This window comes from Erinaceus europaeus, chromosome 15 (assembly GCF_950295315.1).
Source record: "Erinaceus europaeus chromosome 15, mEriEur2.1, whole genome shotgun sequence".
Lineage (NCBI taxonomy): Eukaryota > Metazoa > Chordata > Mammalia > Eulipotyphla > Erinaceidae > Erinaceus > Erinaceus europaeus.
This window is the reverse complement of record NC_080176.1, coordinates 20,539,680-20,555,022: the sequence shown is the minus strand read 5'-3', so window position 1 is coordinate 20,555,022 and position 15,343 is coordinate 20,539,680. Positions and strand designations below refer to the sequence as shown.

General features: G+C 45.0%; 1 protein-coding gene across 3 annotated transcripts in view; it reads right to left on the bottom strand.

Annotated features, from left to right (window-relative positions):
• Positions 1–1,801, bottom strand: part of CRCP (CGRP receptor component) — a 47,510-nt gene extending 45,709 nt beyond the window's left edge. For 2 of the 3 annotated variants that reach the window (XM_016191268.2, XM_060173133.1), the window contains exon 1: positions 1,660–1,801. In XM_016191268.2, coding sequence (XP_016046754.2) covers positions 1,660–1,667 — 8 coding nt within the window. In that variant the 5' untranslated portion in view covers positions 1,668–1,801. The remainder of the gene's footprint in view (positions 1–1,659) is intronic. The other variant, XM_060173134.1, reaches the window with a different exon arrangement.
• Positions 1,802–15,343: the final 13,542 nt, after the last annotated feature.

The following is a 15,343-nucleotide window of genomic DNA, read 5'->3' as shown; positions in this document are numbered from 1 at the left end:
TGCCAAAATAGCAAAACCCCTTTATGAAGTGACCCAAGAAGGGAAGCCTTTTAAATGGACTGAGGCTCACGAGAGCACTTTTAAACAACTAAAGCATGCCCCGTTGTCGGCTCCAGCCTTGGGACTGCCTGATATGACTAAACCCCTTCACCTTTTCATAGATGAAAAGCAAGGGATAGCAAAAGGGGTCCTAACACAAACAGTAGGGCCCTGGATGCGGCCGGTAGCTTATTTCTCAAAAAAGCTAGACTCAGTGGCGGCCACATGGCCACCATGCCTCCGCATCATAGCTGCTACGGCTGTGTTGACAGAGGATGCTCAGAAGTTGACTCTTGGTCAGAAATTGACCGTGACTACTCATGCTGTAGATGGAATCCTTCGACAACCTCCTCACAGGTGGATCAGCAATGCCCAGTTAACTCATTATCAAAGCTTGTTGCTAAAACCACCTGTCATTCAGTTCTCATCCAGATCATCCTTGAACCCAGCTACCTTGCTCCCTGACCCCGAATTAGACGCTCCCTTACATGACTGCTCTGAGATTCTGAGCTGCACATCCAGCCTCCGTGAAGGCCTGAAAGACCAGTCTTTAAAAGGAACAGAAGTGGGAGTTGGGCGGTAGCACAGCTGGTTAAGCGCAGGTGGCGCAAAGCACAAGGACCAAGGAGTTGGAATTGGGAACCTGAGGTGTTGTGCCCAGAAGTTCGAGTCCCGACCTCACACAAGGAAGACCAACATCACATGCAATAGCAAGAGCCTTTATTAGCAAGCTTAAGCTTGGGCCACCGACACCCTTCCACACAAGGGGAGTCTGTGCCGAGGACCCAGGACCCGCAACATTGTTGCTCTCCGGCTTTTTATAGTACACAGAACAAGAGCTGTTGGTTTCAGTTTAAAGGCTGTAACGGCTGTAACAAGGACTGTTGCTTCAATGTAAAAGTCTCTAACAAGTAACAGTTGGTTTCAGTGTAACAGTCTCCTCTCAATTTGTCTCTATCCAATAATAAAGAAATATATTTAAAATTGGGGGTAGGGGGAAGGGGTAGATAGCATAATGGTTATGCAGACTTTCATGCTGAGGCTCCAAAGTCCCAGGTTCAATCCCCTGCACCACCATAAACCAGAGCTGAGCAGTGCTCTGGTTAAAACAAACAAATTGGGGGACAGCAAAATAACAAAGGCAAACGTGAATCAGACAGCGCCGCGGCGCAACGGAGATCACGTCAATGGCATCAAAACCCACGTCCCAGGGAGCCGCCAAAGCTGCCACCTCCGCAGGACAGCGGCCAGCGCCCGCGCCGGCTCCGGGCCCCACTCCACGGGCTCCCAGTCCGGCCCAAGCACACCCCCGCCCCGGGGGGAAAGGGGCGAAGAGAAACACAAAAGCCTCCCTGCACCTGGCTGACAGCTCCTCGTCCAACTCGGGCAACACGCCCCTCCCGCCTCCCCAGCCCCAAGCGCTCCTCCTCGGCTCTACCTGCCCCGCCGCCCCGCCGCCCCGCCGCCCCGCCGGGGCCCGACAGCCCTGCCACAACAAGGGGGCGGGGTCCCCGTCCTCCCGCCGCCTCCCCGCACACGCCGCTCCCCCGCATGCAGCATCTCGGCTCCCAGAGCTCTAGCCGCTTGCAGCCCGAAGCCGCGACCGCGCCGGTGCCTTACACTTCCATGCCGCCGCCGCCGCTAGACGCCGGGAACCAGCAGACACACCGTCCCGCGCTCGAGGCTCCCGCCGAGGGGACTGAACGCCAGGTCGCAGGCTCCGCGCCGCGGTGCACGCTGGGATCGCCGCACGGCACGCCGGGAGCCTGGAGAGCGCAGCGCGCACTTCCGCCCCGGAGGCTTGACCCGGAAGGGTTTCCTGTCCTGTGCCCTTGAGCTGTTGAGTTCAGGCTCTAGGCAATTGCAGACAGGACTTACCGTTTTGTGATCTAGGTTTTAAGTACTAGTAGAATAAGGTTCCAGAAACACATTAGGGATAGTAGGTCTTTGCACGTCAAAAGCCCAGCCCTTGAAGAGAAGAGGCAAAGAGTCTAGGCTGCTGTCAGAAAAAATTGTAATTCAGGATCTGCGTGCATGCCGTTTCTGAAAAATGTAATGATCTGTGCACTTTTCTGTATGTATTTTATGTTTAAAAAATAGGTAACTGCGGTCAGGGGTAGATAGCATAATGGTTATGCAAAGAGACTATCATGCCTGAGGCTCCAAAGTCCCAGGTTCAATCACCTGCACCTCCATAAGCCAGAGCTGAGCAGTGCTCTAGTTAAAAAAAAAAAAAAAAAAAAAAAAAAGTTAGAAATATATAACTGGAAAAAAAAATACATAACTGGCTCTAAATGAAACCACTTATGCTAAACCAAGACTTAATGTGTAAAGTAATTGTAGTTTCAGATTTCCCGAGGAGTGAAATTAAACCAAGCAGGCTGGATTTTCCTGATCATATTTTATTGAAGATTTATTTATTTATTTTATGAAAAAGAAGAATACAGCAAAGCATCACTTGGGCACATACAATGTCAGGGACCAAACTTCAAACTTCATTGCTGGGCAAGAGAGACAGTAAAGAGACACATGTGCCTGAGGTTCCCAGATCCCAGGTTATTTTTTATTATTTATTTATTCCCTTTTTGTTGCCCTTGTTGTTTTATTGTTATAGTTATTATTATCGTTGTCTGTCTTCGTTGTTGGATAGAACAGAGAGAAATGGAGAGAGGAGGGGAAGACAGAGAGGGGGAAAGACAGACACCTGCAGACCTGCTTCACCGCCTGTGAAGCGACTCCCCTGCAGGTGAGGAGCCCGGGGCTCCAACCGGGATCCTGACGCCGGTCCTTGCTTTGCGCCATCTGCGTTTAACCCGCTGCGCTACTGCCCGACTCCCCAGATCCCAGGTTCTATCCCTCACGCCACAAGACAGAGCTGAGCAGTGCGCTGGTAAATAAATAAGTAAAACCTTCATACTTATAAATCCAGTGCTGTAGTGACTGCATCACCTCCCAGGTTGTCAAAATTGGATTTTTTCTCATTCATCCATTATTTATGCAGTAAACCTGCTTGGAAAATGAAAAGGCACTTTTTTTAATTGAGGAGGTTAATGTTTTACAATGTAATCATTGACATATACATACAATTTCATTAAGTAGCAGGCCCCCTAAGTTTTCCTATCCCACTCCCCCACCCTCCCTAGAGTCTAGCTTTTATGCAATACAAAATTGGATTTTTTTTATTTAGTAGAAAAGTAGAAAAAAAAAGAAAATTAGTAAAATCCTAATTATCAAAGGAAAAATGCAATGTGGAAAAAATACCTAAGGAAATGGGAGGTGTGAATAAACAGTTAAATAAGTATTTAAATAAGCACAAGGACACAGGTTCAAGCCCCTCGCTTCCCACCTGCACTTCACGGGTGGCAAAGCAGGTCTGCAGATGTCTTTCTTTCTCCCTATCGCCCCTTCCTCTTTCAATTTCTCTCTGTCCTATCCAAATAGTGGAAAAAAATGACCACTAGGAACAGTGGATTCTTAGTGCCAAGCCTCAGCAATAACCCTGGAGACAAAAACAAACAAAAAATGTTGAATCATACATTTTAAATGGACTAATGGTGTCTGCATATGAATTATATTTCAATAAACTAATTTATCATTGGTTGCCTATAAGAAGTGAGGGGGGTGGGACTACGGAGCAGCAGCAGCTATGTTTCTCTCCTCTCCTCTCCGTTCCTTGTCAAGTAGGAACATCTAAGGAGATCACCTGGGAGTGCAATAAGACAGGACTAGACTTTGGGAACCCACCAAATCGCCGTGAGTGCAAACACGTGTGGCTCCTAGACAGGCGCCTAAGGAGATACTCCTGGGGCTAAAGCCCGTATCTACTCTGGAGCGGCTGGTTACAGTCTGGCAGTTTACCGGTTGAGGAGCCCCCTCCAGTCTGTTTTACTAACAAAAAGACTGCTGAAGGAAGGAGAGGACTCATCTAAATCTCACCAATTTCAACTGTGAATCTCCTTCACTACTGCCCCTCGGAGCAGCCGGGAGGCCCCTGCTGATACTGGGGGGGGGGGGGGCAGAGAACTGGCCCAGAAACTCTGGAGATCTATACTCTGGTGGGCTAGAGATGGGGCTGTACAGGGAGAGCCTTTCCACACTGCTCTCCTGATGAACTGGGGAGACATGGTGAATAACTGCCACAGAACCCACAGAGGTTAAACAGGACTTGTTTGGAAACTCACATGGTCAAAAAAAAAAAAAAAAAGAGCAGCTGAATTGAACCCTGTGCTTTGGATCCTCAGGGTGTGGGAATCTCTGTGCATAATCACTGTGTTATCTCTCCCTCACCCTGCCTTATCTCTTGGTCAGGAGTGAGTGATTAAGCTAAGAAGCCTACTTATAGTTAAAAAACCCTCAGGCTCCCACAGCCTACAGGGAAGAAAAAGAACAAAAGAGGTTTTAATAGCCACTGTGCTTCAACTCAGGAACTGAGATAATATTGAAACAACTGTTAATTTCCACAACTGTGAAATCTTTAAGTACCTACTTAGACACAAGTCACTCTAGGCAAGAGTGATCAGTAATTTGAAAAGTACTGAGAGGGGGCTTCATAACATACTATGTAGACCGGTTAATACCAAGAACAAATATTGTAGAAATGAACCAGGACAAAGGTCCCGCTAAAATCCCCCCCAAAAGTTGAAGAACAGAATATGAGGTCAACATACAAATGCTAGTTAAGGAAATAATCACAGGAGTTAGTGAAGAGTTTGAAGGAATTGTCATCAGAAATGCAGAAACAACAAATGAGACTCTGTAAGAAAAAACTAATTATCTCAAGGTCATTAAAGAGCTGAAAGCTGAAATAGCTGAACTAAGAGCACAACTAGCAGAACAAGGTAAAACAGTATCAAAATAAGGTAACAGAAGAGCTGAGCTACAGAAAACAGAGGGGAGAGAGAATAGAATAAATGAGACTAAAAACAGAATTAGCAAGATCAAAGATGAATTAGAAAAAAACTAAGAAAGAAGTAAGAGATCTCAAAAAAAAGATTAAGAGATACTAAAAATAACAACAGAGACATATGGGATGACTTCAAAAGAAATAATATACACATTACTGGCTTACCAGAGGGAGAAAAGAGGGAGGGGAAGAAAGCATTCTACAGGACATAATAGCTGAGGATTTTTCTAATCTAGACAACATTAAAGACATAAAGGTTCGGGGGTCCAGCGGTTAAGCGCAGCAGGTTAAGCGCATGTGGCACGAAGCCCGAGGACTGGCATAAGGATTCCAGTTCGAGCCCCAGGCTCCCCACCTACAGGGTAGTCACTTCACAGGCGACTCTGTTTTCCCCTCCTCTCTCCATTTCTCTCTGTCCTAACAATGATGACATCAATAACAATAATAACTACAACACAATAAAAATAAGGGTAACAAAAGGGAAAATAAATATTTTAAAAAATTAAAAGAAAGAAAAAGAATCAACTATCACCAAACCTGCCCTGAAAGAAGCTCTGGAAAAAAAATAAAGAAGTGAGGGGGGATTATAATATTTAATCTTACACATCCAGTGCTTTAAGAAAATTTTTTTTCAGAGCTGGGAGTTTGCTCACCTGGTGGAGTGCATACTTTACGTCCCCAGGACCCAAAAGCACCAGCATCACATGAGAGTGCCATATACAGCAAACACCAAGGGAAGCTCCATGAATGGTGTCTCTCCCTCTGAATTTCTCTCCTTCTCTCTCTATATATGAAGTTTAAAGAGGAAAAAACTTTACCAGGAGTAGTGAAATTGCACGTGTATAAGACGCCTGGAAAAAAAAAGTTTAGCAGTAGCCCAGGAGGTAGTGCAATAGATAAAGCATTGGACTATCAAATATGAGGCCCTAAATTCAATTCCCAGCACTGTATGTGCCAGAGTGATGCTCCAGTTCTCCTACTTCTCTGATAAATAATTTTCTTAATATTCATCGATGTATATGTTATGTTTGAATTAAAGAATTATTATTATTTGCGTAACTGGGATCTCATACATGCACAATTTCACCTCTGCCAGGCCATTATTGTTGTTGTTATTATTTAGATAGACAGAGAGATGGAGAGACACCACAGCAACAGAGTTTCCCCAGTGTGTTGTGGTACTCCCATGTGGTGCTAGGGTTTGAACATAGTCCACACACATAGCAAGACATGCACCCTACCTGGTGAGTTACCTCTCTGGTCCCTTAAAAACAACTAATTTATTTGTTGATTTAAAAATTAACAACTGGGGGCTGGGCAGTAGTACACACACAGTTAATCACACACAGCCCAAAGCACAAGGATCCTGGTTCAAGCACCTGGCTTCCCACCTGCAGGGGGGAGGGGTCACTTAACAAGTGGTGAAGCAGGTCTACATGTGTCTATTGTTCACTTCCCCACTCTGTCTTCCCCTCCTCTCTTGATTTCTCTCTGTCCTATCCAATAACAACAACAACAATAGCAACAACAACAATGGAAAAAAGATGGCTGACAGGGCAGGAGCAATGGATTCATTGTCCAGCAATAACCCTGGAGGCAATCAATCAATCAATCAATCAATGTCTTTGTTATTTTTTAATAGAAAGATGTCTATTTAAAAAAAAAAGTCAGGAGTTGGGTGGTAGTGCAGCAGGTTAAGCGCACGTGGCACAAAGCACAAGGACCAGCATAAGGATCCCGGTTCGAGCCCCTGGCTCCCCACCTGCAGGGGAGTCGCTTCACAGGCGGTGAAGCAGGTCTGCAGGTGTCTATCTTTCTCTCCCCCCTCTGTCTTCCCCTCCTCTCTCCATTTCTCTATGTCCTGTCTAACAATGATATCAATAAAACAACAATAACTACAACAACAATGTAAAAACAAGGGCAACAAAAGGGAAAATTAAAAAAAAAGTCAACAAAGTCATATCTATAATCACACCTGAAGCCCAGCTGATCTGTTTTCTGTGACTGGTCTATAAAGAAGCACTAAAGATGCTCCTTGTAGAAGTAATTCACTCTGAAAACACATAGCGATGGCTCATTCAGAGGTAATGATACACATGTGACTGAGGCGTATTCCATGCTCCACCTGACCTGAGTTGGAGAACCAGCTCCAGACATCAAACTATAATGCTGTAATGGGACAGATGGATCAGAAGAGGGAGTGACTAATGAGGTGAAGAGGCGTCCCAAAGCCAGGGGTGTTTAAGCTATGTGTGGGGAAGTTTGCACATGGCGCAGGCTTTGGGAATGGGCTTCTGTGCCAGGGAGGCCTCTGAGTGTCCAGTGATAAAATGACAAAGATCCAGAGTCTCCAAGGAAAGCTGCCGAAAGACTCTGGGGGTCATATGCAACCACACAACCTGTTCTCTGAAGGCAGCCGAGTAGCCAGAAGTCAAGCCCTTCAAAGACATCCCAGAATGAGCATGTGCAGGAAATAAACCAGCCAACAAACTTCTCCCAGATGGCTGGAGTCCCTGCTGCCTGGTTCCTACTTTGAGATTTGAAAACTATGTTACGTCCAAAGCAAACCTCTACAGATGAACTGTATATGATTTGAGATACTTGACTGAATTGACAGCAGATTAAACATTCCCAAAGAAATGCCTGATGAGGGGAGTCGAGCTGTAGTGCAGCAGGTTAAGCGCAGGTGGCACAAAGCGCAAGGACCGGCGTTAAGGATCCCGGTTCGAGCTCCCAGCTCCCCACCTGCAGGGGAGTCGCTTCACAGGCGGTGAAGCAGGTCTGCAGGTGTCTATCTTTCTCTCCCCTCTCTGTCTTCCCCTCCTCTCTCCATTTCTATCTGTCCTATCCAACAACAATGACATCAATGGTGACTACAACAATAAAACAGCAAGGGCAACAAAAGGGAATAAATAAATAATAAAAAAAATTAAAAAAAAAAAGAAATGCCTGATGAGACAGAAGTTGAAAAACAAGATCAGAAGAGAAAACACAAGTAGAACCTGAACTGGAGTTGGTGTATTGCACCAAAGTAAAAGACTCTGGGGTGTGGTGGGGGGGAGAGTACAGGTCCTGGAAAAGGATGACAGAGGACCTAGTGGGGGTTGTATTGTTATGTGGAAAACTAAGAAATGTTACGCATGTACAAACTATTGAATTCACTGTCAAATGTAAAACATTAATCCCCCAATAAAAGAAAAAAACATAGGGAGTCGGGCTGTAGCACAGAGGGCTAAACACACGTGGCGCGCAACGACTGACAAAAGGATCCTGGTTCGAGCCCCTGGCTCCCCACCTGACTCATGAAAATCAAGCAATGATTTTTTTGTGTGTGAGGATGAGGGGCCAAACTTTTTTTTTTTTTTTTTTTTGGAACTGGGACCTCAGACTTGCATGATTTCAATGCTCCCTGGCTGAGTTTATTTTCCCCATCCAAATAGACAGATATAGACACAGAAAGAAGGAGAGCTGTATCATCAGAATTTCCCTAGCTGTCCTGGAACCTCCCATGTGGTGCCAGGACTCTAACCTGTTCCACATGCCCGATAAGGCATGCACCCTACTCACATGATCTATTTCACAACCCTCTAAGTAAACGTTTTCTAGTTCTTTCCTTTTTGAAAAGGATTTACTGTTTTCTTTCTTTTTCTCTTTTTTCAATATTTATTTATTTATTTTCTTTTTGTTGCCCTTGTTGTTTTTATTGTTGTTGTAGTAGTTGTTGTTGGATAGGACAGAGAGAAATGGAGAGAGGAGGGGAAGACAGAGGGGAGGAGAGAAAGATAGATACCTGTAGACCTGCTTCACCGCCTGTGAAGCGACTCCCCTGGAGAGCCTGGGGCTCGAACCGGGATTCTTACTCTGGTCCTTGTGCTTTGCGCCACATGCGCTTAACCCGCTGCGCTACTGGCCTACCCCCAATACTTATTTTCTTATTAACAAGAGATAGAAAGAGAGAGAAAGAGCCAGAGCATCACTCTGGCATGTGTGATGTTTGGGATTGAGCTGGGAGCTGCGTGCTTGAGAATTTAATGCTCAAAGCAATGAAATAGCTCACTCAGGCAGTGTATCGCTTTGTCAAGTGCACGACCCAGGTTTGAGCCTGCCCTCACCGCAATGAATAAAATATCGGTGCTTTAGTGCTTTAGTCTCTTTCTTTTTTTTAAATATGTAAAGTGACATATATATATATATATATATATATATATATATATATACTAGCTATAGAGACAGAGAGAAATTGAGAGGGGAGGGGGAAGATAGAGAGAGAGAGACAGAATGACACCTGCAGCATTGCTTCACCACTCATGTAGCTTCCGCCTGCAAGCAGGGACCAGGGGCTTGAACCTTCGTCCTTATACACTGTAACATGAGCGCTTCACCAGGTGCGCCACCATCTGGCCCCTCTTTAGTCTCTTTCACTCCTTCTCGGTCTCTGTCCAAGAGAGAGAAGAAAAGGGATGGAGAGATCAATGGTTTATCCACTGCACCACCTCCCAGGACATGTAAGTAAATTGTCTAAAAATTAATTTAAAATTGTCATCGTTCTGCTGTCGGCGAAGGGCCCAGCAATTTGTCTTGCAGTTGTTAGCTGACATGTTATACATTCTTTTTTTTAATTTTTTATTTAAGAAAGGATTAGTGAACAAAAACATAAGGTAGGAGGGGTACAACTCCACACAATCCCCACCGCCCAATCCCCATAACCCACCCCCTCCCATGGTAGCTTTCCCATTCTCTCGCCCTCTGGGAGCATGGACCCAGGGTCGTTGAGGGTTGCAGAAGGTAGAAGGTCTGGCTTCTGTAATTGCTTCCCCGCTGAACATGGGCGTTGACTGGTCGGTCCATACTCCCAGTCTGCCTCTCTCTTTCCCTAGTAGGGTGGGTCTCTGGGGAAGCTGAGCTCCAGGACACATCGGTGGGGTCTTCAGTCCAGGGAAGCCTGGCCAGCATCCTGATGGCATCTGGAACCTGGTGATTGAAAAGAGAGTTAACATATGAAGCCAAACAATTTGTTGAGCAACATGTTATACATTCTATCTCACACTCTCCAGTCAGTTTGTTAATGTTTTTATTCAGGTTTTTCATATCTGTCTTGATGTTTTGTGCAGGGCTTTGTAAATTACAGGATAGAGATGTCAAATCTCTCCTTGTAACTTTGGAGCTCATTCACCCCTTCAGTTCTGTTGTCTTGCTTCATCTATCTTGATGCTATGTTATTAGGGGCGCTTACATTGGCAATACCATTTGGATTGCTAACTCTTAATGATAAAATGGACTTTTATTATATAATGACCTTTTTATCTCTGATAAGATATGTTGCCTTAAGATTTACTTTGTCGGGGCCAGGTGGTGGCTCACCTGGTTGAGCGCACATATTATGGTGAGCAAGGACCCAGGTTCCAGCCCCCAGCCCCCACCTGCAGGGGGGGAAGCTTCACAAGTGGTGAAGCAGGACTGCAGGTGTCTCTGTGCCTCTCTTCCTTCCCTCTCAATTTCTGGCTGTCTCTATCCAATAAATTAAATAAATAAATAAATAAATAAATAAAAAGATGGGGGTCAGGCAGTAGTGCAGTGGGTTAAGCTCAGGGACCAGCGTAAAGATCATGGTTTGAGCCCCCGGCTCCCCACCTGCAGGGGAGTCGCTTCACAGGCGGTGAAGCAGGTCTGCAGGTGTCTATCTTTCTCTCCTCCTCTCTGTCTTCCCCTCCTCTCTCCATTTCTCTCTGTCCTATCCAACAATGAACAACATCAACAACAACAATAATAACCACAACAAGGCTACAACAACAAGGCAACAAAAGGGAAAAAAATGGCCTCCAGGAGCAGTGGATTCATGGTGCAGGCACTGAGTGAGCCCCAGCAATAACCATGGAGGCAAAAAAAAAAAAAAAAAAAAAAAAGATTCACTTTGTCTAGTATGAATATAGCCATTCCAGATTTTTCTGATTAGTCTTTATATGGCACTTTTTTCTACCCTTTTTGTTAAAAAAATTTATTATTTATGAGAGAGAGAGAGAACCAGATTATCATGGTGACACATGCAGCTCCAAGAATAGAATAGAATTCCAAGAATAGAATTCACGACCTCAAGCTTCAACACCTTATTCAGTGTACCAGCTCCCAGGTGGCATTGTCCCTTTACTTTTTAAAATATATATTATGTATTTATTATTGAATAGAGAAATTGAGAGGGGATATATATATATATATATATATATATATATATAGAGAGAGAGAGAGAGAGAGAGAGAGAGTAGAGAGAGAGAGAGAGACCTGCAGCCATGCTTCACCACTTGTGGTGAAATTTCCCCCTGCAGATGGGGACCAGGGGCTCAAATCTGGATCCTTGTAATGTATGCACATAACCAGCTATGCTACCACCTGGCTTGCCTTTTATTAACTTGTCTACATCCCTAGTTTAAATGGATTTCCTGTTGATAGCATGAAGTTGGTTCACTGACCATGCCTTTTATCTCTATCTGAAAAACAAACAAAACCCCACAACTCTCTATCCTCTCCCTCCTTCTTTGATCTCTTATTGTATGTCAATAAATGAATAAAATAATATAAAAGAAAAAGCAATAGTCCAATGGGATAGGTGGAACCAGGCAGATGTAAAAGCCCCCAATGAGGCCCTGATGACAGGAAAAACAAAGGGGGGAAATAAAGGGAAAAAAATAGGAGGTCAGGCGGTAGCACAGCGGGTTAAGTGCACACCTGCAAGGACTAGCGCACATGGTGCAAGGACTGGCCTAAGGACCCCTGTTCGAGCCCTTGACTCCCCACCTGCAGGGGGGTTCACTTCATGGGTGGTAAAGCAAGTCTGTAGGTGTCTTATCTTTTTCTTCCCCTCTCTATCTCCCCTCCTCTCTACATTTCCCTCTGTCCTGCTCAACAACAATGACAACAATAACAACCACAATAATAAACAAGCGCAACAAAAGGGGGAAAAATAGCCTCCAGGAACAGTGGACTCATGGTGCACTGAGGCCCAGTAATAATGCTGGAGGCAATAAATAAATAAATAAATAATAAAAAGAATCCCATCTACTTCAGTGTCTGCCTTCTGGGCTCTAGCTGCGGGCTCCTCTGATTTGTCTATTTCTTGTTTTTGGTTTTTTTCTCCCTGCTCCAGTTTTACCTCTTTATCTGTCTGCCATTCCTGCGTTCCAGCATGTCGCGGCTTCCACACTGGCCAAGCTTGTTGTTTGCTGCCAGCAGAACTCGGTGGGACAGGCCTTCTACCACGTGCCGCCATATGAGCTGCTAGGTTACCCCCTTCCAGCCCTAACTCCCCTGCAGCTTCCGTTTCTTGACCTGTAAACAGGTTTTTATATTTATATATGTCTTTATTTACCAGAGCACTGCTCAGCTCTGACTTCTGATGGTGCTGGGGATTGAACCCTGGACATCAGAGCCTCAGGCATGGAAGTTGCTTGCACAACCATTATTCTGTCTCCTCAGCCCAAGGAGTTTTATGAAAATGAAATCATTAGCATCGAGTTTGGCACCTACTGAATGACCCATGTTGGGTATTGGGGGGGAGTATCTATTCCTGCTTTCCAGTACCCTTCCCAGCTTCAATTTATATATTTATTTTAATTTTGAGATTGATTTATTGTTAATGAGAGAGGAGAAAGAGACAGAGAGAGACAGAGCATCAGTCTGCTACACGTGATGCTGGGGATTGAACTCAGGATCTCATGCTGGGGTAAGTCCAGAGGTTTAGACACGGCACCACCTCCTAGATCACAGTCTCAATTTCTTTTTTTATTTTATTTTACTTTACTTTTATTTCTATTGGGGGATTAATGGCATACAGTAAATAAAGTTGTTGGTATATGTGTAAAAAGGCTCAGTTTTCTGCAAAACACTCTAAGTCCCCATGAAGATCCTCTTCCACCATCATGCACCAGGACCTGAAAATTGTTATGGAAAACAAGTGAGTTCAGTAGTGCACACTCTTCTGATTTCCCCTGTGTGGATATTTTAATCTATGTGCCTGGTGGAGAATTGTCTTTCCTCTGTGATATGCAGCGTAAGACTCCATTGCCTTTGTGCTTGCTCTCCTGGCAGTTAAAACAGTGGCTGTAGTCGCTACCCCTCCTCCCCTCCACATTCCTAAGCTAATAGGCCAGAGACAAAGATGCTAAAAGATATAGACAGCTAGGGAGGAACACAGCCATCTCAGGACTGATACACAGCAGGCACTAGGCCTCCTCTTCTCTGCCCATACCAAGGCCACAGATAAGAAGCATGTATAGCAATTACGTGAAAGATTGCCTTTGTCTGTTTCTGCCTACTTTGCAATAGTGAAATAAACCTGCTCCCTCTGTCTCCTACACACCGGTGTAATAAAACTCTCTTTCACCAAGAACCTGCTCTAGTCTTGTGCTTTGAGGATCATTTCTGCAACAAAACCTCCCCTTCCCACCTCTCCCCTCCTCACAAAGTCCTTTACTTTGGTGCAATACACAAAGCCCAGTCCAAGTTCTGCTTTGCATTTCTCCTTCTGTTCTTATTTCTCAACTTCTGTCCATGAGTGAGCTCATCCCATATTCATCCTTCTGTTTCTGACTTATCTCACTTCACATGATTTCTTCAAGCTCCATTCAAGATGAAGTGAAGAAGGTGAATTCATGGGGGTGGGGGGAGTTTGGAGTCAGGTGGCGCACTGGATTAAACACACATAGTATGAAGCACAAGGACTCGCTCAAAGATCCTGGTTCAAGACCCCAGCTCCCCACCCAGCAGGGTCACCTCAGAAGCAGTGAAGCAGGTTCTGTAGGTGTCTATCTTTCTCTCTTCCTCTCTATCTCCCCTTCCCCTCTCAATTTCTCTCTGTCCTATCCAACAAAATAGAAACAATGGCCTCCAGGAGCAGTGGATTCATACTACTGGTACCAAGCCCCAGTGATAACCCTGGAGGCAGAAAAAAAAAAAGTGAATTCATCACACAGATTCAGTTTCTTCCTGAAATGGTGTGGCTGCTCAATCTTTCTGGGTGCTCCTGACTGTGGCTTCATGTCTGTGGGGTCCTGCCAATTTTCACACTGGTGTCCCAGGAAGAGGAACGAGGCTTCAGACATTAACACTCGACACTACTCATATCCTGACATTTGACCCAATGCCCTCTCAGTTTTGGGGACCATATTACTGGTCTCAGACTTCCTGTCTGCCCACTGGGCTGCTGCAGCCAGGTTCTGAGGCTCTAGAAGAAGAAGGAAGAGGGATGAGAGTAACAGATAAAGCCAATGAGGTCTTGTTTCCAAGAAGCTCACAGTAGGGTAGAGAGAAAGATCCAGAATTCACAAGTACTGTCACAAGACTGCTGTGTGCCCTGGTTTCCAGGATTCCAGTGATGCCCACGGCTGGACACCTAGGCCTTCAGCAGAGTCCTGTTGACAGCGACAAGACTGCAAACTGTTGTGCAGGAGGCAGTGTGGCAAACAGCAAGTGAAGGCTATTTAAGGGAAGAGCATTAAGGAAGGCCATAGTAGGGGGCCATGTAGGTCTCCATGGAGACAGGCACCTGATCAGCTGGGTTGGGCCAGGTGGTGGTGCACCCAATACAGTGCACACATTACCATGTACAAGGACCCTGGTTCAAGTCTCTTTGCCCCTATGTGCGGGGGGGGGGGGGGGGCTTCACATATGCTGGAGCAGTGCTGCAGGTATGTCTCCTTTGTTCACTCCCTCTTCCTCCCTCTCTTCCTGTCTCTATTTTTCACCCTCTATCAAAAGTAAATAAGAAAGCAAGAAAAGAAAAAATAAAAAGATCACCTGGGTGCCTATGACTGATCACCATGAGCTTTAAAAAATGTATTTATTTATTAATGAAAGGAAGGAGAGGGAGAAAGAACCAGAGCGTCAGTCTGGCACATGCAACTCTGGGAATTGATCTCAGGACCTCATGCCTGAGAGTCCAATGCTTTACGCATCATACCACATTCCTGGCTGTTACCTGGGAGCTTATTAACTTGGCATCTGGCAATTGTGGCCCACTGAAATGTTCACCCACTTTTAACATAAAAATCTGGGGGCCCTCTCCACATTTTTTTTTGTCTCTAGAGATTGCCCATTTACCTTTTTTTTTTTAAAGAATTTATTTATTCATGAGAAAGATAGGAGGAGAGAAAGAACCAGCCATCACTCTGGTACATGTGCTGCCAGGGATCAAACTCAGGACCTCATGCTTGACAGTCTAGTGCCTTAGCCACTGCGCCACCTCCTGGACCACTACCCTTTTTTTTTTAAATCAATTTGCTTATTTATTTATTTTTATTTATTTGTTAACCAGAGCACTGCTTAGCTTGTGCCAAAACTCTTTTAGAACAGAAGTTTAAGACTGGACTGTTAGCAGCAGCTTGGCCCATCATTTTTGATGGATAATTATTA